Source organism: Mus musculus, chromosome 11 (assembly GCF_000001635.26).
Source record: "Mus musculus strain C57BL/6J chromosome 11, GRCm38.p6 C57BL/6J".
NCBI lineage: Eukaryota > Metazoa > Chordata > Mammalia > Rodentia > Muridae > Mus > Mus musculus.
The window spans coordinates 23,243,317-23,266,452 of record NC_000077.6 but is presented as its reverse complement, the minus strand read 5'-3'; the positions used below and the strand labels follow the sequence as shown (position 1 = coordinate 23,266,452).

The window sequence follows — 23,136 nt, the reverse complement described above, 5'->3', positions numbered from 1 at the left end:
TATGGTTTTACCGTTTTCATTTCCTCCCCCTTTTTCTTTTTCAATACAGGGTATTTCTCTATGTAGCCCTGGCTGTCCTGAAATTTGCTTTGTAGACCAAGCTGGCCAGAACTCAGATCTATCTGCCTGCATGTCTCCCAAGTGCTGGGATTAAACGGCCACCACTCCAGGATTAGTGTTTTAAGTAAGAGTCCTTCTATACTATAAATTACAAGTGAAAACTCTAGTATTTCATACTTCAAAAAAACTAAGTCATGACAGCTTATCTTGAAAAATGTATTTAGCATAGCTGGGCAGAAGCATGCACCTTAATGTCAGCACTCAGAAGCAGAAACGTGTTCATCTATGAGTTTATGGTCTGCATAGCAAATTTCAGGCCAGCCAGAGCTACATAGTGAGACTGTTAGAGCAGAGAGAAATAAAGAGAGAAATATAATTTTCTACTCCTGTCACTAGTTGACCTACTTTGCCAGTTAGGACCCACATCTCAAAGATCATAAATTTCACTTTATATTATAGCCACCTATTACGAGATTAACAATGGAATCAAACTAGGCCTAATCTTTTTCCTGAGAATACACACTAAAATGTGCCCTTCTTTTTCCATTTCTCCAGCACTGGGATTTGAATTAAAGGTCTCCTGCATACTAGATAATCACTGAGTTAATATTTCTAGGCTTTCCTAAACTTTTGAGATAAAACCTTGCTAACTTACACAGGCATCCTCACACCTGTGGTCATTCTGCTTCGGCATTCAGAGCTGAGATTATAGGTTTATAAGCCATCCCAAATGGCTTAAATGTACCCTTCTTACTAGCCAGAGTGTCTACCTCACTGCCAAAGTACACCGCAATAGAGCCTTTACAGATTTCATCACTAAGTCTTATAAGGCAGGCAATATTTTGTACATGGGGCTTTAAGAGTTAACACCTAGCCGGGCGTGGTGGCACACACCTTTAATCCCAGCACTTGGGAGGCAGAGGCAGGCAGATTTCTAAATTGGAGGCCAGCCTGGTCTACAGAGTGAGTTCCAGGAGAGCTAGGGCTATACAGAGGAAATAAATAGAAAATCAACACATATAATAAGCTGGGAATAAGGAGTAGCACTTATATATAATCCCACTATTATAGATGGAGGCAAAAGGATCATACATTCAAGAGGAACAAAGCAATTTGCAGCTACCTACCAAGTTTGCCCTCTAAAAACAGACAACAAATTGCTGGAGACATTGCTAAGCTGGGAGAATGCCTACCTAGCATGCAAGAAGCTCTGGGTTCAATCCCCAGCACTGCATGAACCTGATGGTATGCTGTAATCTATCAGCAGGGAGGCAGAGGACCAAAAGTTCAAGGTCATCCTGAGGTCAGGTATATGAGATCCATCTTGAAAGACAGCAGCCAAGTCATGTGATAAGACTACAATTTCTACACCTTACCAGAAATAAGGTCCCTTATTTTGGAAAAGATAACAAACTGCTCTCAGAAACAAAATGTATTTATAAACAGTTCTGTTGAGACAAGTTCTCATGTAATTCAGACTGGCCTTGAATGCTAATTACCCTGCTTCTACCTTTTCTACACTTAAAAAAAACAAAAACAAAAACAAAAACTAAGTAGTCTGGGCTATACAGAGGTCCAGGTCAGCTTAGTATCCATAGCAAAATCTTGTGTGTGTGTGTGTGTGTGTGTGTGTGTCTAGAAAGATGGCTCAGCAGTTAAAAGCATTAATTGCTACTACAACTAACATTGGTGGTTAACTACCACTTATAACCTTAGTTTTAGGGGATCCAACAGACATGAATATGGTGCATATATATGCATACAGGCAAAAGCTTCATATACATAAAATAAAAAGAAATCTTTAAGGGGGGGAAAGACCATGGAAAATGTTCTTCTCTGCTCATTTGATTTTATTTAACCCTTAATTTTTAAAGTTGAGTTCTATATGTATTAGTGTTTTGCCTGCATGTATATGGGCACCATACCCTCACTTTGTGCCTTCAGTGGTCAGGAGGCCTCAGATCCCCTAAAATTAGAGTTCAAGGTTATTATGAGCCTTCATGTGGGTACCAGGAACCAAATCTGGGTCCTCTGGAAAGCAACAATTAACTGTGGAGCCATCTCTCCAGCCCTCCCTTAAGCTCTCTGTAGTCAAACCAACATCTCACAATTTTCTAAGTGAATGAAAGTACCTGTGCATAGTTTACCTCTCATTCACTTTATACATAATACCTACCTTTTAAGGTTTCTAAAATGTATGATTACACCCAAGGTTAAACAAGAATGCTGAATGTCTTAGGAGGCAGGGTACATAGATCTGAGTTCAAGGCCAGCCTGGTCTACATAGTGAGTTCTGGAACAGACAGGGTTACAAAGTGAGACCCTGTCTCAACCTACCCCTACCCTACCCCACCCCCCAAAAAAACCACACATAAAAAAATTAAATTCCAGCAGTTAATTGTCCAAGGAATCTAATGTTCTGGAGATAATAGTTGCACTGATAGATGCTGTCATGTTGTAAGACTTTAGGGTCAAAAATAAAAAGTACTCAAAACTGGATTTGAACTTGGACCATAGAAGTTAGTCTTAATTCCTAATCCTCCTACATCCCTAGTATCCCTAGAAAAGAATGCTCCACCACGGCAAAGCTCTACTGAAGAATTTTTGCCCCATTTCAGAGCACTGTATTCCTCCTCTTCTCAACATGCATGTGTGTGAGAGAATGTATATCCTAGTCAGAGGACAACTAAGTTTCTGAAGTGGGTTCTCTCCTTCCACCAAGTGGGTCCCAGACTAAATTCAGGTTGTTTACATATCACAGGCCAACCACACAGAATTTTATTCAAAACTACTACAATGTTTCAGAATTTTGCATTTATTACATGGTTGTAAAAAATCTACATACAATTCCGCCTCATACCTTTTCTTTCCATAGTTTCCTTTTAGAGCTAAGGCTGACCTGAAACTTGCCTGGCACAAGTGCTAGGACCATAAGCAAACAACCTGTTTTATAATTAAGTGTTAAAATCAAAATATAGCTTATTTTTAAAGGTAATTATCCACAATAACAGAACATCTTTTAAGAACACAAAATTCAAATAAAAAACAAAAACTCATATATATTTTTTAAGTTCTTACCTAGCCTGGAACTCACTATGTAGACTGAGCTCATCTCTTTACCTCTTCCTGCCTCCGCCTCTTAGAGTGCCAAAAATAAAGGCGCGCATCACCCCTGGCTCATATTGATTTTTAGATTAAAAACACCTGAAAGACCTCTGCAATTTCAATGTTTAAAAATTTGGAGTAGAGATCAGTAAGATGGCTTAGTAGCCATAACCAATTTGAGTCTCATCTCCAGAATCCACGGGACAGAACCAAGTACTCCTCTGACTCCACATAAGCAACTAGGTGGCACAATGGTAACACACACGCACGCACGCACGCACTCACTCACAAGTCCATTTTAAAAAGTCAGGCAGTGGGGGCTAGTAATTTGGTTCAGTGGTTTTGAGCACTGGCTGCTGTTCCAGAGAATCCAGGTTCAATTCCCATCATCCACATGGTCCCTCACAACTGTCTGTAACTGCATTTCCAGGCAATCTGATACCTTCTCACACAAGCATACACGTAGGAAATATACCAATGTACATAAAAAAAATGAATATAATATTTTTTAAAAATCAAGTCAGACAATGGTGGTGACACACCTTTAGTCCCAGCACCCAGGAGGCAGAGCAGGAGGATCTGAGTTCAAGGCCAGCCTGGTCTACAGAGTTCGTTCCAGGACAGGCAGGACTGTTACAGGGAGATCCATCTCAGAAAACAAGACAAGGACAGTAGAGATTAACTCAGCTGTTAAGAGTAGTGGCTACTCCTCCAGAGGTTCTAGGTTTGATCCCCATTGTAGCTCAATGCCTGTAACTCTAGTCCAAGGGATCTGACACCACCTTCTGGCCTCCATGAGCCAAGGGCACAAAATGATACAAAGACATACAGGCAAATGCCCATATTCATTAAAAGATAAATAAAGGACTATTCACTCCAAACACACACACACACTCCAAATATATAAAAGAACTTCTTTTATATTGGGTTACAAGTATCCATTATTATACCCAGAACAAGTACACTTTAATAAGTTGCAAAGAATTGACATGTGAAGGCTGGAGACATGTTTCTGCAATTCCAGTGTTCGGTTTCTAGCATCCAAAATTGGGTGGCTCACAACTCTAGAATAAAAGAGCCCAGATGGTGGTGCATGCTGCCAGCCTGGTCAACAGTTGAGACTGTCTCAAAAGGAACCAGACTAGCATATTCCTAATTTCCCCTCCTGACCACGTTCAACATTAATACTTTCCCCAGACTAATTATCATTAGCAAATAATTCCAAATTTATATAAACTATAAACTATATTTTATAAAAAGAAACGTTCAACTACTTTGTCACATTTTAATAATTTTATAAGGTTTTGGTCATCTACTTTACCTGGGCTCCTTCTCCATGGTATAAGCAATTCACCACGTTGTCTAAAAGGTTGATATCCAGTTTTTGGCTGAAATCAAGCAGCTGACGAGCTGCATGGTCTGCTAACATTGTCATAATTGCTGGCATAGATTACTGAAAGGAAAAAAAATGAAGTTACTTAAAAAGTTTGGACACTAGTTAACACTCAAGCTTTCTAGTCAAGTAAACTAACTTCAACATTCTTCATACAAAAGTACACTGTGCTGTCTTCAGACACTCCAGAAGAGGGAGTCAGATCTCATTGAGCATGGTTGTGAGTCACCATGTGGTTGCTGGGATTTGACCTCAAGAGCAGTCAGCGAGCAGTCAGCGCTCTTAACTGAGCCATCTCTCCAGCCCCAGACAGGACAATCTTAAAACACTGATTTTTTTTTTCAATGTACACAGTAGCTATAAGAACCAAACTAGTCACTTGGGAGGCTGAGGCAGGCAGATTTCTGAGTCTGAGGCCAGCCTGGTCTACAGAGTGAGTTCCAGGACGGCCAGGGCTACAGAGAAACCCTGTCTCGAAAAAACAAACAAACAAACAAAAAAAAAGCAAACAAACAAGCAAACAAAAAGAACCAAGCTAGTGTGTCTTGGTTACTCCTTTAACCTCTACGGAATTTATTTTCTACATCCAAGCTGCTCAGCTACATTACTTTCCATTCTCAACTGTGTTTAAACATTAAAATACTATCCATACCAAGAACATGGTATCATATGCATGTAACCCAGAACTTGAAAAGTTGAGACAAGGAGTCTTTAATGTGAAGACTCCCTGGGCTATATATAACTACTGACAAGTGCCATGCCGGACTGAAATTTTCAGAGAAACTCTGTCTCAAAAAACAAACAAAATAAACCAAGCCATGAATCCAAAGTTAGCCTGAACTAAACAGTAAGACCCTATCTTAAAAGACAGGAGGAGGGGAGAACCGTAACTAAGGTGCTCTCATGATTCAACTAGTCAATCCTGAGCAGTATTAGCTTTGAGACACTAACCAGAGAAGAACATGTGGCACTCATGCCTCCAATTCCAGCATTATGGAGGTAAGAGGAACACATCCCTGCATTGGAGACCAGTCTGAGTTACACAGTAAGAACTTGTCTTAAACAAACCAAAAAACCTAAGGCAGGCTTGGCTGCAACACTGAGGAGATAGAGGTAGGGTCAAAAGCAGGTAAAGCTCTGTGATACCAGTCTGAGCTACACTGCCAATTCCACGATAGCTAAGTCTACATAATAAAGCTGCACCATTTGGCACTAATGCAGCCAAATAGCCAGAGTTCAATCCAAGAGACCTACACGCATGCAAACGCACGCGCGCACACAGACACACACACACACATGATGAAGAGACCTGGTCCCCACAAGTTGACCTCTCACCTCCAAAGTGTACACAAGCATATAAATATTCTGCCAAATTTTCTTATTTTTGTGGTACCGAGGGACTGAACTTTGTAAATGCTAGGCACTGCACACTATCACTGAGCTGTATTTCTCCACCCCTTGGTTTTATTTTCAGATAAGACAGAGTTGCTAGCTGGTAATGAAGTCACTCTAGCCAGGCAACCCTTGAACTTGCCACCCTTCTGTCTCAGACTCAATATACAGCTTGGAGATTACAGGCTGGATCCTCTCCTAACTATAGAGCTGCATATGAATACTCTGCCTCAACCTTCCAGGCATTGCAACTACAGGTGTAGTGTGAGCCACTACATTTGGTTTGTAGTTCAAATTTAAACAATTTTGCATACCATTTAAAGAGGATACTTTAAGCATATCCATAATACCTTTTACAGCAGTTTACAAAACCTCCAGAATTTGGAAAATGAATAGCGTGCTTGATCACGCAGTTTCTGAATAATTAGGTTGGTATGAAAAAAGTTGTGTTTTTAAGAATTTACACGGGGCTGGTGAGATGGCTCAGTGGGTAAGAGCACCCGACTGCTCTTCTGAAGGTCCAGAGTTCAAATCCCAGCAACCACATGGTGGCTCACAACCATCCCTAACAAGATCTGACTCCCTCTTCTGGTGTGTCTGAAGACAGCTACAGTGTATTTACATATAATAATAAATAAATCTTTAAAAAAAAAAAAAAAGAATTTACACTTTACTGGGTTTGTGTGTGGCTCTGTGTGCCAGAGTGCAGGTGCCTGTATAGGCCTGAGCAAGGTGGAATCCCACTGAGCTGGAGTCGCAGAGATTATGAGCCACCCAGAATGGAGACTAGGTCCTCACCAAGAGCAGCAGGAATTCTTAACTGCTGAGCCATTCTGTACCATCCTTTTCTTAAAATAACAGTTTGAAACCTGTACAAAGTGGGCCTTGGTGGTCTAGTCCTATATCCCACCACCTAGGAGGTGAAGGCAGAAGTGTGAATTCCAGGATACCTTGGACTGCAGAGATCCTGAATAAAAAACACCTCAGCCTTTCAGTGAAACCTGGCTCAAAACACAGCTAGGACAAGTAGTTTCTCCGCTGTATTTCTGTAGTAGTGCTGCTGATACTTCAATACAAAGGTTTTATTAATCATGCCCAAGATAAAACTTAGTTATAATAAATCAAAGATTAGGTTTGGCTCAGTCAGTGAAGTGCTCTACTATGCATGAACTCCTTGGTTTCAAACCAGAAGTGTGCATCTGGAACCCCAGCGCTCTTGACACTCAAATCAGAAAACCAAGACCAAGCCTCATCTACATACAGAGTTTAAGACCAGCCTGAGCTATGAAGCCCTATCTGAAGTAACTAACAATCAGGCCAAGGCTGGGGGGTTTTTGTTGTTTTTTGGTTTTTCAAGACAGGGTTTCTCTGTATAGACCTGGCTGTTCTGGAACTCAGGTTAAAGGCATGCACCACCACCGCCCGGCATACTACTGTTAAAAGACAAAGGCAACAGAGTAAGACCTATCTGTGCTCCCCACTCAAACTCCTCACGAGTCCAAAAATTCTTTCATAGGTAGATATGCTCACATTTACACTCATGTAAAGATAAAGAAACTGGGCTGGAGCCCGGCAGTGGTGGCCCAGGCCTTTAATTCCAGCACTTGGAAGGCAGAGGCAGGTGCATTTCTGAGTCTACAGATTTGAGTTCCAGGCCAGCCAGGGCTATACAGAGAAACCCTGTCTCGGAAAAAGAAGAAAGAAAAGAAAAGAAAAGAAAAGAAAAAGAAAAAGAAAAAGAAAAAGAAAAAGAAAAAGAAAAAGAAAAGAAACAAACAAACTGGGCTGGAGAGATAGCTCAGTGGCTGTGCTTCCAAAGGACCCTGGTTCAATTCCCAGCACCCACATTGATCTGTAACTCTGGTTTCTGGTTTTCTGACACCTCCACAAAGACATACATGCAGGCAAAACACCAACAAAACATAAACTAAAAGTAAAAATAAATTATATATTAAAAATTAAAGAAAGCACCTGGGAGGTGAAAGGACAATTAACACCAAGGCCAGTGTTAAGAGATAAGACATATGCAATCCCAGAAGAGATGGAAGCACAGACTGGAATACACAGTGAGACTCTGTCTGTCTTAAGAAGGGAAAAACAGAACACTAATATACAAGAAAAATAAATCCCACTAACAAATAACTATTCTTTCCAATAACTTCAAGTGTCATAACTTTTACAGATTAAAACAGATTTTTCGAGTTTATGGTTAAAAATTGCAACCAACTTGTCTCAGACACTATCTCAATTTATAGTTCTTTAAAAAAAAAAGTAATGATTAAATGTTTAGTCAAATGACCCTACACTTAAGTCCTAAGTTTCATTTTCAAGTTGGTCTTCTCTAAGAATTCAGATACTAGACTCATGTGGGGGAAGGGGTGCAATCTAAGAATACTTAAATACAGTTGTTGGCCTTTCTCGGAACTAGCGGTTATCTTCCAACTTCAACTATAGGTAATCCAGAAATGGCGGCTCTGTGGTCAATGCCAAGCACATTTAGCAGCCCCAACCAAACAGCTTCCAAATAGTCATTCCACCGTCAGCCGTGACACCCACATTCAAGATACAGAATCATGCAGTAAGTAGTGCAGCTATGGAGGGATTGTTCACTTTCTGATTGGTTCACCTGTCTCGTTGGTGTCCCCCAATCCCAAATTCCACTCACTGGATTGTGAACTGTAGGAACCCATCAAACAATGCTGTGACTCTACAAGTGATTGTCCATATACCTTCAATGGCACTGCAAGCAGCAAAACACTACCCACCAGTAGCCATCTAAAAAGGTAAGTTCACAATGAGTCAAAAAACAAGATGCTACAAAAGACTGCTACTCCGTGTGTGGGCAATCGCCTGCTTCATTCAGTAAGAAACACACGCCTCACTAGGAAGGGACCGCCCTCCCCTGGCTTCCCACCCGAACGACTCTCAGCACTTCTAACTATAGCTCACAGGAGCACGCACTCACCCCGCCCATACTCGGAGGAGGCATTTAGACCCGGCGCCTAAGTTCACCGCCCTATTCTCTATGCAGCATGTCCTCTGAGTGATCCGAGGTCCCGCCTCGGCGAGTATTCAGTGCATCCTCTACCACCACTTCCTCTCCTACACCGCAAACTCAAGAAACCAGAAGGAGGAGCAGGGAGGGCATCATTCACTGTCCACGGCCAGCAGTACACGGTTTCACCAAGACATATATGCCCCGGGCGAAAACAACCTACAACACGGAACCCCAACTGCAGGCCCCCGAAAAAAAGAAATTAACTCCTCTTTCCTACTTCTTGTTATACACACACTCACAAAACCAACAACAACAAAAATCACCCACAAGGCTTTCGAGTTTCTTCACATAAGAAGGGACTCGGTAGCCCCTCCCTCCCCCATCCCAAGCTCTCCACCGAGGGGGCCACGTGATGCAGGCGGACGTTTCAATGCTGCTGCACTAAATATTTCTGGAAACTTCCACTCCTAATAATTTACAGAGACGTTCCCGAAATCACCCCCGACTCTCCCCAGCCCTTTGGACTGGGGAAGCCCTTCCACCCACGCGCAGGGGCTCAGCCTCACTACCACGCTCCTCGCCTTCCTCCACCGCCACCCGCACACGAAGATGACCCAGCAAGCGCTCCCCTCCCGCGGCCGCCTCCCCACCTCCATCACCGAGCGACAGAAGCGCTTCCATTCAATCTCAGGCTCCGCCGAGGGCCCCGCGCCCGCCGCCCGCCTCGCCTCATGCCCGCCGCGCCGCCGCCGCCCGACCCTCGGCCCCGAGCACACGACCGACTTACCCAGAAATTCAACCAACTGCTTCTTCCTTCCTTGTCCGGGCTTGGGGCGAGGGAAGGTGGGGAGGAGGGAGAGGGGAGGAAATCAAGGTGGGTTTCACAGTTTTCCCACCTTAAACAAAAAAGAAATTAAAAAGCAGAGAAGGGCAAAAAAAAAAAAAAAAGCTCAGTATTTACTATTCTAGGGACAACTCCACCCAACACACACTCACGCACACACACGCGCGCACGCACACACACGCGCCCCACCAAAAAGGGGAATTAATCCGAGAAATAAATGCTCCCGCCCGGCTGGGGAGGGAAGGAAGGGGGAGGGGAGCGGGCCAGTCCGTGAGACAGAGCCCAGGACCCTCCAGCCACAGGCGGCGGCGGGAGCAGCAGCGCGAGTCCGTACGGCCGGGGCCGCTCTGCCGCCAGTTGCAGTCCGGCTCCCCCTACCACACAGGGCTCCCTCGCTCACGCCGCTCCGGCGCCGGGCCCCCCCACCCGAGCTAGCCTAAACTTTCCCCCCTTCGCGTGCTCCTCAGCGACTGGTGCCTCCCCCCTCCCCCTCGGGATGGTTGCACGACTGCTGCAGCAAAGGCTGGAACAGGCACGGCCGCCGGGGCTGTAGCTACTGTTGCTCTTGCTGATGCTGAAGCTCCCGCTGCTCCTGCCGCGGCCGCTGCAGCCGCTTCTCCCCCTCCTCCTAGTGCCTCAAACTCGGAACCGGTTGAAACCGGTTCAGACTGGGAGATTCCATCTCGGTTGAGTTTTCAGCCCATGGCGCCGCGGAGCGTTTGGAACCTGGGCCTCCGCCCCCAGGCCGCGCGCCCATTGGTCGGCCCCGGCCACAGCCGCGCCATCAGCCTACCTCTTATTGGTCGGAGCGCCCGTCAATCCCACCTCAAGGCTCCACACGAGCCTGCCGCTTAGGCCCCCGCCTCTTTCCAGCAGTGATTTGCCCGCAGAGTGGGGGAGGGGAGGCGGGGCGGGACGCAAAGGAGTGAGGGGGGGGTGGAGGAAGAGAAGGTGGGACGTCGAACAGAGCCCAGCAAAGAGGAGAGCGGAGAAGCCTCACAGAGGATTGGCTTGAGTGAGCTGTCAGTCAAGTGCAGCCCGCCTTCTACATCCCTTTCCCCTCGAGTGGCTCCCCCTCTCGGTCCCTCGCTTGTAAGCCCGGCCTTTCCGGCTCGCCCATTGGCTGGGCGCCTTTGGTGACGGAGAGGGTGGGGTTCGCCCGTGAGCAGAAGGCAGCGCGGGTTTGAGCGCCGCGCGCGTTGCTCGTCTTTCTGCTTTCCCCCCCTCCCCGTTCCCTGGCGGCCCGCCCCCTCGAGCTCCCGCCAACCTCAGGGGCCTCGTCCTGGGGCCCCAGCATCCGCCCTTAGGATGGGGTCTGTGCTCGGAAAAGGGAGGGCACACCCTGTTTCTACATGGAAATAGACGGCCGCGAAGGACCGAAAAGAACACATAGGTGCCGGATGGTAGGCCCTGGGCCTTGGATCCGTTGTAGAGGCCTGGGTTTGGGCACCGCATGGGAACGTGAATAGCACGGGCCGAGGTTGGCATAAACGGGCGTGCAGTTTGGGCGCCTGGAAACGGTTGTCTAGTTAGTTATTGGACGAGCCTCCTTAAAAATTTAACTCTCTACCGGGCAGAGGTGGCGCATGCCCTTAATCCCAGCACTTGGAAGGCAGAGACAGGGATTTCTGAGTTCGAGGCCAGCCTGGTCTACAGAGTGAGCTCGAGGACAGCCAGGGCTACACAGAGAAACCCTGTCTCGAAAAAAAACAACAACAAAAAATTAACTCTCCCCAGACTGCTTCAACAAGAAGTTATTTCTAAAAATTAGTCCTAACACATTGAAAATCCTGTTGCTAACTTAACAATGCGTATAGACAGATTTTGTGCCAACTTCTTTTAACTTGGTGCGTGCCCTTATTATGCCACGCCCCTAGGTTAACCCATGGCTCCCAAGTGCCAGGTCAGTTTTGCTGATTAGGGTTGCTTAAAACAACCAGCAGTTGGGTGGTGGTGACAGAGGCAGAGGCAGGCAGATCTCTTGAATTCAAACAAGCCTGGACTACAGAGCAAGCTCCAGGACAGCCAGAACTACAAAGAGAACCCTATCTGGGGGAAAAACAGCCAGCAGTCCACCAAAATCGACTGGTCTGTTGTGCCACAACATTTATTAAGTCAACACAGTTGACCTGGCATATTGCACAGGCCTGAACTCCCAGCACTTGGGAAGAAGTGACAGGAAGAATAGGAATGCAAGGCCATCCTCAGCTACAGAATAAATTCAGTGTCAGCTGGAGGCAGAAGATGCTATCCCTATACACAAAAACAAATATTCGGAACACAGATCTGACACTGCTTATACATTTTCATTACCTTCAACAGTTAAAAACAATCCTACCCCCAAGGATAGAGATATGGAAATGTAAATAAACTAAGTCGAATACCTGAATTCAATGGGTATGGAAGACCTTATGTGCAATGTTCTATTTAATTCTTTATAATCTCGTGAGGAATTTATTTTGTTTGTTTGTTTGGGTCAGGGGCTGCTTGGCACAGCTCCAGTGAGGAAATGAGAGCACCTTGTTGAGTTAATCCATCGGTTCCTTTTTCTTTTTTTGAGACAGTGACTTGGTGTATAGCCCTTGTTGGCTTAGAACTGGCAGAGACCATCCTGCCTCCGCCTCCCTAGTGCCACTGTATCCTGTGACTAAATAAATTGCAGGCTGACCTTAAATTCAAATTTTCCTCTGTTTGTCTCTAGTGCTGACTGGAATTACAGGTATATGGATGCCTTTCTGAAAAATAGCCTTTGTGGCTTGGCACAGTGGGACACACCCTTAGTAGAAAGACTGGGGAGGCAGAGGCAGGCAGATCTCTGTGAGTCAAAGGCCAGCCTGGTCTACATAGAGAGTTCCAAGCCAAACAGACCCTGTCTTAAAAACAAACAAACAAATCGTATTTTTCCAAGTGTGGTGGTTCATGCCTTTAGCTATGGCTTGCTGTGGTGGTTTGAATAGGTATGGCTCCAACATATTCATAGAATGCTTGTCCCATAGGAACAATTAGAAGGAATGGCCTTGTTGAAATGGGTATGCCCTTGTTGGAGGAACTGTGTCACTGTGGAAGCAGGCTTTGAGGTCTCCTAAGCTCAAGCTATGCCCAGTGTGGCACACAGTCTTTCTGATGCTTGCAGATCTCTCAGCTCCTCCCGAACCATGTATGCCAGCAAGCACTCTGCCATGCTTCTTGTCATGCTGATACTGGACTAAACTTTTGAAACTATAAGCCATCCCCAATTAAATGCTTGCTTTTATAAGAGTTGCCATGGTCGTGGTGTCTCTTCACAGCAATAAAATCCAAACTAAGACACTTGCCCAGAGCTTTCTGTTGTTTTTGAGACAAGGTCTCTCTATGTAGATCTGTATGTCATAGAACTGGCTGTGTAGACCAGGCTGGCCTTGTACTTACAGAGATGTGCCTGCCTTTGCCTCCTGAATGCTGGGATTTAAGGTACATGCAACCATAACTCTTGCTGGCCTAGAATTTGCTGCACATACCTAGCTGGTCCACTGTCTTCCCTCTCTCTTGAGAGCTGATCGCAGGTGGAAGCAACCACTCTTCATCTCTTCAGTATTTCTAGATACAGGATAGTCCTACCCCAGTGAGACAGTATTTGAACAACCCTGAGACTCTGTCTCAAAACAAATCAAAGAACGTTTCCTTTAAAATAAATCAAAAGAACATTTCCAGCCAGGCACTGGTGGTGTGCATCTGTGATCCCAACTGTGAATGAAAACTCCTGAAAAGAAACTTTATGTGCAAAGACTGATAAAAAATTCCAGTACTGGCCAGGTGTGGTGGTGCATGCCTTTAATCCCAGCACTCGGGAGGCAGAGGCAGGTGGATTTCTGAGTTCGAGGCCTGCCTGGTCTACAGAGAGAGTTCCAGGACAGCTAGGGCTACACAGAGAAAACCTCTGCCTCCACCACGCCCGGCTAGAAGAGCCTGTCTTAAAAAAAAAAAGAATGAAAGAACAAGAGAAAAAAAGAGAGGGGGAGGGAGGGAGGGAGGAAGGAAGGAAGAAAAAGAAAGAAAAGAAGAGGCAGTCCCTCCAAGTCACAAGTCACCATGAAGTTTGCCTGGGTCTCACAGTTTTTTGGCCTGAGCCAAAAAAAGCACAACTCTTTTTAACTTTCTTTCCTTTTTCTGTTTCTCCTCTCTTTTAGTTGCTGGCCAGAACTAAGCATGCTTTTTCTGCTACCCTGAGCTCCTGACTTGTTTTCTTTCTTTTCTTGTTTTTGTTTTTGTTTTGTTCTTTTTTTCAAGACAGGGTTTCTCTGTGTAGCCTTGGCTACATGGTTGCTTGTCCTCTGATGCCAGCTTAATTAGCATGGCTTCTCACCTCCTTCATTCTCTTCCTGAGATGGGAGGAGGGAGGCAGCTGGAGAGATTTATAGGTGTATTAGTCAGGGTTCTCTAGAGTCACAGAACTTATGGGTCATCTCTATAGAGTAAGAGAATTTGTTGATGACTTACAGTTTGTAGTCCAACTCCCCAACAAAGATCAGCAGCAGCTGTGAATGGAAGTCCAAGGATCTAACAGTTGCTCAGTCCCACAAGGCAAGCAGGCAAAGACCCAAGTATCTTCCTTCTTCCAATGTTCTTATGTAGGTCTCCAGGAGAAAGTGTGGCCCAGATTAAAGGTGTGTGCCACCATACCTGGAGACTTGCTTTGTCTCAGATGACCTTGAACTCAGAAATCTCCTTGCCTTAATCTCCTGGGATGCATAGCTACTTTGCCAAAAGATCTCCATGCCAAGATCCAGGTCAGAACTTGTATCCCCCAGCCTTAAGATCAGGATCCCAGTTGCCAAAACCTGATGCTATTGTAGATGCAGGGAAGTGTTTGCTGAAGGGAGCCTGATATGGCTGTCTCCTGAGAGACTCTGCCAGAGCCTGACAAATAAAGAGGCAGATGCTCGCAACCAGCCCTTGGACTGAGTCCCCTATGGAGGAGTTGGAGAAGGGTCTGAAGGAGCTGAGGTGGCTTGCAGCCCCATGGGGGGAGCAACAGTGTCAACTGGCCAGAACCCCCCAGAGCTCCTGGGGACTGGACCACCAACCAAAGAGTATATATGGAGGGACCCATGGCTCCAGCTGCTTATGTGGCAGAGGATGGCCTTGTTGGACACTAGTGGGAGGAGCAGCTCTTGGGTCTGATGGGGTTCGATGCCCCAGTATAGGGGAATGCCAGGGCAGGAGTGGATGGGTGGGTTGGGGAGCACCTTCATAGAGACAGGGAGAGGGGGGGATGGCATAGGGGGTTTCTGGAGGGGAGTCCTGGAAAGGGCATAACACTTGAGATGTAAATAAAATATCCAATAAAATATAATATATATATATATATATATATATATATATATATCAAGATCACAGGTGATCCTTCCATTTCTGGATTGTAATTCATTCCAGATATAGTCAAGCTGACAACCAGGAATAGTCACTACAACAGGTTCCCAACTGTAGGAGCTTTTTCTTCTAATAAAATCGTCTTTGAGCTGAAAAACAGAAAAGAAAGGTCAGCAGAGCTACAAATACAAATAAATAAATATATTAATTATTGATTAATTTTAAAAAGGACTGAGGCTGTGCTGAGCAGGAGAGCACCCACCTAGCATGCACAATGCCCTAGGTTCAATCGCTAGTACCAAACACCAAACAAAAAAAAAAGTATACAATATTGTCTGCCAATGTCAGAATCAGAGCACATTACAGATAGGTTAGAATGGAAATAGCAATAAAGTGTAATAGTTCCAGGTCTGTAGAGGGAGACCCTGCCTGAAAACAAATGGAAGGAAGGAAGAATGGAAGAAAGCACAATAGTGAAGGGCAGATGATGCTCAGTAGTTAGGAGCATTTGTTCCTTTTGCAGAAGACCTGGGTTTGTTTGCGGAAACCACAGAATGGTTCACAATCATCTATAAATAGCTCCAGTTCCAGGAGAATATAGTACCCTCTGCTGACTTCCACAGACACCAAGCACACATGTGGTCCATGGGTATACATACTGAAAAACATAAAATCAATTGAATAAATATTTAAAAATTAAGTTGAAAGAAATATAAACTGAGTAGTGGAGTTGCATGCCTTTAATCTTTTCTGTTTGTTTGTTTGTTTGTTTGTTTGTTTTGAGACAGGGTTTCTCTGTGTAGCCTTGGCTGTACTGGCACTCACTCTGTAGACCAGGCTGGCCTCGAACTAAAAAATCTGCCTGCCTCTGCCTCCCAAGTGCTGGCATTAAAGGCGTGTGCCACCACCGCCTGGCACATGCCTTTAATCTTAGCATTTGGGAGACAGATGCAGGAGGGTCTCTAAATTCAAGGCCAGTCTGGTTTACAGAGCTACTTCCAGGAGAACCAGAGCTAAACAGACAAACCCTGTCTTTAAAAAAAAAAAAAAAAAAAAAAGTAATGTTGCGTGAAATAATAAAAAGGTAGAATACCTGCTAGCACCAGCTGTGTTCAAGTAACTCGGTTTCCCGCCACCAGGGTCTCCATGGTATCCAACTCCTTCTCTTGCTGGGGATCCTGCTTGCATTCCCAGCCATTTGCCCCCCGTGGTTAGCTGTCACAAATCCCTGTAACCTGGAAAATCAAAACTCTAGAGGCTTGTAATTTATCAGTCAGATTTGTATCAGTAAATTCTCAACCCACAAAATGCCCACACAAAGAACTTAAAACTCAACTGATAGAAACAGAAGCTGCACACCTAGATGTGGCAAACTCACCCTACTTATTAATCATCTAAGAAATCCCCAATGCATATGGGCCCCAGGACTGCATAGTTCTGATTCCTCTTTCTCTCTGTTAGGTTTCATCTTGTCTCCTCATCTCTGTCTCCCCTCTGTCTCTCAGTCTCTCTGTACTCTAAAATTCTCAGCCTGCCTTCTTTTTCCACTGCCCAATCCCAGGATCTAGCCTTATCTTGTGCCTGCCCTCGCCTGCATATAGACAGCAATCCACATTGTAATAACTGACTTGTAGCCATTTTTGAGGGTTGCAACTGGTCAAGGAGGAGATGCTAGTGGCATCTAATAGAGGCCACAGATGCTGCAAAACAGCACAGGAGAATCAACCCTGACTGCCACCTTCCCCCAAAATGTTAACAGCAGCAGGGGACTGAACTACAGGATGTTTGAAGTTATTCCAGCCCACTAGGGGAAGGAAGAAGAGGAGAGAAAGCTGCAACCCAACTGGATTAACTCTTTTCAGACTTTACCATAAACAGGCATCACCCTGCAGGCTTATGGAAATGCATGTTTTGATCTGGTTCTGGCACAGGCCTGAAATTGTTCTCTAGAAAACATTCAATCAATGTTGATGACAATCTACCAACTATAGTCTCAATAAAGACACCTAGATTATACCAGTGAAGTGTCTTGTGGTAGGATGAAGACAGAGAGTCTGTTCAAATTTGAACTGAGCTGGGTATGGTGGAGCAAACCTGTAAACCCAGCACTGGAGAGACACAGCAGATTTCTATGAGTTTGAGGCCAGAGAAGTCTGCATCATAACACTTACCTCAAAAAAACAAACCAAACAAACAAAAACAGAATAGATCAAAGAAAAACTTTGAGTTGAGCTATGCATTGTTAGTGTAGTGGCTATTCCTGGTTGTCAACTTGACTATATTTGGAATGAACTACAATCCAGAATTGGAAGGCTCGCCAGTGACCCTAATCTGGAGGTTGGGAGATAGAAATTTCTGATCTGGATCTTGGTATGGAGATCTTAAGGCATAGTGGCTATGGATTCCCGAAGAGACCTTTGGGATTTTGGAGCAAAGCTCTACCGTCATCTGCAGACAACTATTCTCTCTTTGAAAAACAGCTCTTGGCTTGCTATTGGGCCTTAGTGGAAACTGAACGTTTGACAGTAGGACACCAAGTTACTATGCGACCCGAACTACCCATCATGAGATGGGTACTATCAGACCCTGCAAGTCATAAAGTGGGATGCGTACAGCAGCAGTCTATTATCAAATGGAAGTGGTATATATGTGATCAGTCCAGAGCAGGTCCTGAAGGCACAAGCAAGTTACATGAAGAAGTTGCTCAAATGCCTATGGTTTCTACTCCTGTTACAATGCCATCTGCTGCCAAGCATGTGCCTATAGCCTCATGGGGTGTTCCCTATGATTGGCTGACCAAAGAGGAGAAGACTAGGGCCTGGTTTACTGATGGTTATGCAGGTTATGCAGGCACCACCCAGAAGTGGACAGGTGCAGCAGCATTACAACCCCACTTCTGGTACCAGGAGTGGGGTATTGCTGTGCTGGGCCTGACCATGCTTTTATTTGAAAGAATGTGGATTTTTGGACTTTGGATTTGGAACTCAGTGGAATGCTTTAAATGGGGCTTAATGGGTCATCCTAGTAGTAATATGAAAGACTTTGTTGCTGGGAGTAATTTGAACTGTGTTGACTTGGCCCAAGAGATTTCAAAGGAGAAGAATTTCAGTATGTGGCATAAAGACTGTTTTTGTGGTATTTTGGTGAAGAATGTGGCTACTTTTTGCCCTTGGCTGAAAAGTCTGTCTGAGGCTAAGGTGAAGAGACTTGGATTAATTGCATTAATTGCATTGACAAAGGAAGTTTCAAAGAAGCCCAGCAGAGACTTTGTTCTCTGGTTAAATCTCACAAAGAGAAGTTTGAACAAGCATAGCGAGTTTAGAAAGGCAAGATGTAAAATATATGGTTTGGGTATTAAGGGTGTACCAGGAAGTGAAATGAGCAAAATCCTGTGTTCTAGGAGATAACAGATTAAGGGAGTGGGACCTTGGGGCAAGAACCTACCAAGCTGAATTTAGATCCAGGCATTGTGGTACACACCTTTAATCCTAGGAGACAGGCATGCTGATCTCTGCATTCAAGGTCAATCTACAGAGCAAGAACCAGGATAGCCAAGCTTAGGCAGTGAAGGATTTAGAAAACATAAAGTCAGTGATAATGTAATAGTACAAGGGGATCATGTTCTAGTTCCTGTAAGCAGCAGAACTTGGCAGCTTCAGCCATGTGGCTCTGGCTCTAGAGTTAAGAATGGAAGGAACTACTGGGACAATTGATGCTAGTTAGCTGGAGCTAAGACCTTAGCAATGATTAAGAAGAGACCAGCAACACTGAGTTGAAATCTGGGAGCACAAAGAAGCTGTGTTCCAGAGATAGCCAAGGTTGTACCTCGTGCTGCAGGTGGACTTGGTAATGTGAAAGAGTCACCTAGGTGGTACTGGTTTTGAAGGCATGAAGGTGTCATGAAGAACAGCTGAGGCTTGGCACTGTGAGAGGTCATGGAAAGCCATTGGAAAAGGTGTAGCCTCAGCTGTAGTTGATGGCCCAGGACTGAAGGGGTCAGGCAAAGGATTTGATGCTTGGCACCATGAAGAGAGCCTATGTGAGGAGCCGCCCTCACATTTGCCATTATAAGATGGCACTGACAGCTGTGTTCTAAGTGGTAAACATAGTCTGCACACATGCAGGGGCAGTTTTCCCACCATGTGTTCTGCCTTTCCCGTGATGACAACTGGGCCGATGGGCTGCAGCCAATCAGGGAGTAATACGTCCTAGGTGGAGGATAATTCTCCTTAAAAAGGGATGGGGTTTCGCCATTTGCTTGCTTGCTCTCTTGCACTCTGGCTCCTGAAGATGTAAGCAATAAAGCTTTGCCGCAGAAGATTCTGGTTTGTTGCGTCTTTCCTGGCCGGTCGTGAGAACGCGTCTAATAACAATTGGTGCTGAAACCCGGGACGAGAAAAAAACTCGGGACTGGCGCAAGGAAGATCCCTCATTCCAGAACCAGAACTGCGGGTCGCGGTAATAAAGGTTCCCGTAAAGCAGACTGTTAAGAAGGATTCAACTGTATGAATTCAGAACTTTTCAGCTGGGGAACGAGAGTACCAGTGAGTATAGCTTTACGAGGTAAGTCTGATCTTGAACTTTCTAAGGAAATTCAAGACAGTCTATCAGAAGTAAAGTGGAAAATGTTTGGCCTTGAATTTTTTCTGGTGTTAGGAGCCCTTTTGTTCCTTTTCACATGTTATCAAGTGGTTAAGATAGGGAGGATTCTAGAGGAAATTCAGGACAAGCTATCAGAAGTAAAGCGGGGAGAGAGAGTAGGAACAAAGAGGAAATATGGTACACAAAATAAGTATACAGGCCTTTCCAAGGGTCTTGAACCCGAGGAAAAGTTAAGGTTAGGTAGGAATACCTGGAGAGAGATTAGAAGAAAAAGAGGAAAAAGGGAAAAGAAGAAAGATCAATTAGCGGAGGTCTCTAGGAAAAGGAGCCTGTGCTCATCGCTGGATGAGCTCAGGAAGCCAGCTCTTGGTAGCTCTGAATCAGATGATGAATTCTCCTCTGAGGAAACAGACTGGGAGGAAGAAGCAGCCCATTACCAGCCAGCTAATTGGTCAAGAAAAAAGCCAAAAGCGGCTGGCAAAGGCCAGCTTACTGCTTGGCCTCTTGGCAGTCGGCTTCAAGGTCATAGTGCACCTCCACCCTATGCTGAGCCCCCGCCCTGCGTAGTGCATCAGCCCTGCGCAGAGAGGCAATGGACAGAGAGGCAATGCACAGACTCGTTCATTCCAAAGGAGGAACAAAGGAAAATACAACAGGCATTTCCGGTCTTTGAAGGAGCCGAGGGTGGGCGTGTCCACGCTCCGGTAGCGTATATACAGATTAAAGAGCTTGCCGAGTCGGTCCGTAACTATGGAGTCAGTGCTAATTTCACTATAGCACAAGTGGAAAGGCTTGCGAATCACGCTATGACTCCTGGTGATTGGCAGACGGTAGTAAAAGCTGTAGCCCCCAGTATGGGAATGTATCTTGAGTGGAAAGCCTTGTGGCAGGACTCCTGCCAGACGCAGGCAAGGGCCAATGCCACCATGAAAGGGGATCAGAGAACGTGGACTTTTGAATTACTTACAGGTCAGGGACAACACGCTGCTAACCAGACAAATTATCATTGGGGAGCATATGCTCAGATCTCAGCTGCTGCTGTTAAGGCATGGAAAGCACTACCTAAGAAGGGAGAGGCAAGTGGGCAGTTGACCAAGATTACTCAAGGTGCACAGGAATCCTTCTCAGATTTTGTGGCCAGAATGACAGAGGCAGCAGAGCGTATTTTTGGAGAGTCAGAGCAAGCTGCGCCTCTGATAAAACAGCTAATCTATGAGCAAGCCACACAGGAGTGCCGAGCGGCCATAGCCCCAAGAAAGAACAAAGGCTTACAAGACTGGCTCAGGGTTTGTCGGGAGCTTGGGGGACCTCTCACCAATGCAGGCTTAGCGGCTGCCATCCTTCAATCCCAAAAACGCTCCATGGGCAGAAATAATCAGAGGACATGTTTTAACTGCGGAAAGCCTGGGCATTTTAAGAAAGATTGCAGAGCTCCAGATAAACAGGGAGGGACTCTCACTCTTTGCTCTAAGTGTGGCAAGGGTTATCATAGAGCTGACCAGTGTCGCTCTGTGAGGGACATAAAGGGCAGAGTCCTTCCCCCACCTGATAGTCAATCAGCTTATGTGCCAAAAAACGGGTCATCGGGCCCTCGGTCCCAGGGCCCTCAAAGATATGGGAACCGGTTTGTCAGGACCCAGGAAGCAGTCAGAGAGGCGACCCAGGAAGACCCACAAGGGTGGACCTGCGTGCCGCCTCCGACTTCCTATTAATGCCTCAAATGAGTATTCAGCCGGTGCCGGTGGAGCCTATACCATCCTTGCCCCCGGGAACCATGGGCCTTATTCTCGGCCGGGGTTCACTCACCTTGCAGGGCTTAGTAGTCCACCCTGGAGTTATGGATTGTCAACATTCCCCTGAAATACAGGTCCTGTGCTCAAGCCCCAAAGGCGTTTTTTCTATTAGTAAAGGAGATAGGATAGCTCAGCTGCTGCTCCTCCCTGATAATACCAGGGAAAAATCTGCAGGACCTGAGATAAAGAAAATGGGCTCCTCAGGAAATGATTCTGCCTATTTGGTTGTATCTTTAAATGATAGACCTAAGCTCCGCCTTAAGATTAATGGAAAAGAGTTTGAAGGCATCCTTGATACCGGAGCAGATAAAAGTATAATTTCTACACATTGGTGGCCCAAAGCATGGCCCACCACAGAGTCATCTCATTCATTACAGGGCCTAGGTTATCAATCATGTCCCACTATAAGCTCCATTGCCTTGACGTGGGAATCCTCTGAAGGACAGCAAGGGAAATTCATACCTTATGTGCTCCCACTCCCGGTTAACCTCTGGGGAAGGGATATTATGCAGCATTTGGGCCTTATTTTGTCTAATGAGAATGCCCCATCGAGAGGGTATTCAGCTAAAGCAAAAAATATCATGGCAAAGATGGGTTATAAAGAAGGAAAAGGGTTAGGACGTCAAGAGCAAGGAAGGACAGAGCCCATATCACCTAATATCTAATGATTGGGCAGTTTTAGTTACCTCCTTTTCAGGACAAATAGATAACCATTATCCAAAACATCCACTTTTACAGTTTGTCCAAAATCAATCTGTTGTGTTTCCACAAATAACAGTAAGAAACCCACTTAAAAATGGGATTGTGGTATATACTGATGGATCAAAAACTGGTATAGGTGCCTATGTGGCTAATGGTAAAGTGGTATCCAAACAATATAATGAAAATTCACCTCAAGTGGTAGAATGTTTAGTGGTTTTAGAAGTTTTAAAAACCTTTTTAGAACCCCTTAATATTGTGTCAGATTCCTGTTATGTGGTCAATGCAGTAAATCTTTTAGAAGTGGCTGGGATGTGAATAAAAGTTTCCGGGATTGTGCGTTACTTCCATTCAGTATGAGAAATTTACTAGGGCAGCTAATTTGTTAAAAGGTCTTTCTCAGTATATGTTACAGAATTGGACGGCTGAATTTGAACAGACCCTTCGGGAATTGAGACTTGCCATCATTCAGGTCAACTCCACGCGCTTGGACCTGTCCCTGACCAAAGGATTACCCAATTGGATCTCCTCAGCATTTTCCTTCTTTAAAGAATGGATGGGGGTGGGATTATGTGGAGATACACTTTGCTGTGGATTAGTGTTGCTTCTTTGGTTGGTCTGTAAGCTTAAGGCCCAAACTAGGAGAGACAAGGTGGTTATTGCCCAGGCGCTTGCAGCTCTAGAACATGGTGCTCCCCCTGATATATGGTTATCTATGCTTAGGCAATAGGTCGCTGGCCACTCAGCTCTTATATTCCCATGAGGCTAGTCTCATTGCACGGGATAGAGTGAGTGTGCTTCAGCAGCCCGGGAGAGTTGCACGGCTAAGCACTGCAATGGAAAGGCTCTGCGGCACATATGAGCCTATTCTAGGGAGACATGTCATCTTTCAAGAAGGTTG

At 45.3% G+C, this 23,136-nt stretch overlaps 1 protein-coding gene across 5 annotated transcripts in view; it reads right to left on the bottom strand.

Moving 5' to 3' along the window:
- Xpo1 (exportin 1) overlaps positions 1–10,544 on the bottom strand; it is a 41,689-nt gene extending 31,145 nt beyond the window's left edge. Inside the window, exons 1-3 of one of the 5 annotated variants that reach the window (NM_134014.3) lie at positions 10,293–10,412; positions 9,736–10,047; positions 4,487–4,618 (exon numbers count right to left, since the gene is read on the bottom strand). In NM_134014.3, the coding sequence (NP_598775.2) occupies positions 4,487–4,612 (126 nt within the window). In that variant the 5' untranslated portion in view covers positions 4,613–4,618; positions 9,736–10,047; positions 10,293–10,412. Of the gene's footprint in view, positions 1–4,486; positions 4,619–9,735 lie in introns of all 5 variants that reach the window. The other 4 variants (NM_001035226.1, XM_006514430.3, XM_017314209.2 and 1 more) reach the window with 4 other exon arrangements.
- Positions 10,545–23,136: the final 12,592 nt, after the last annotated feature.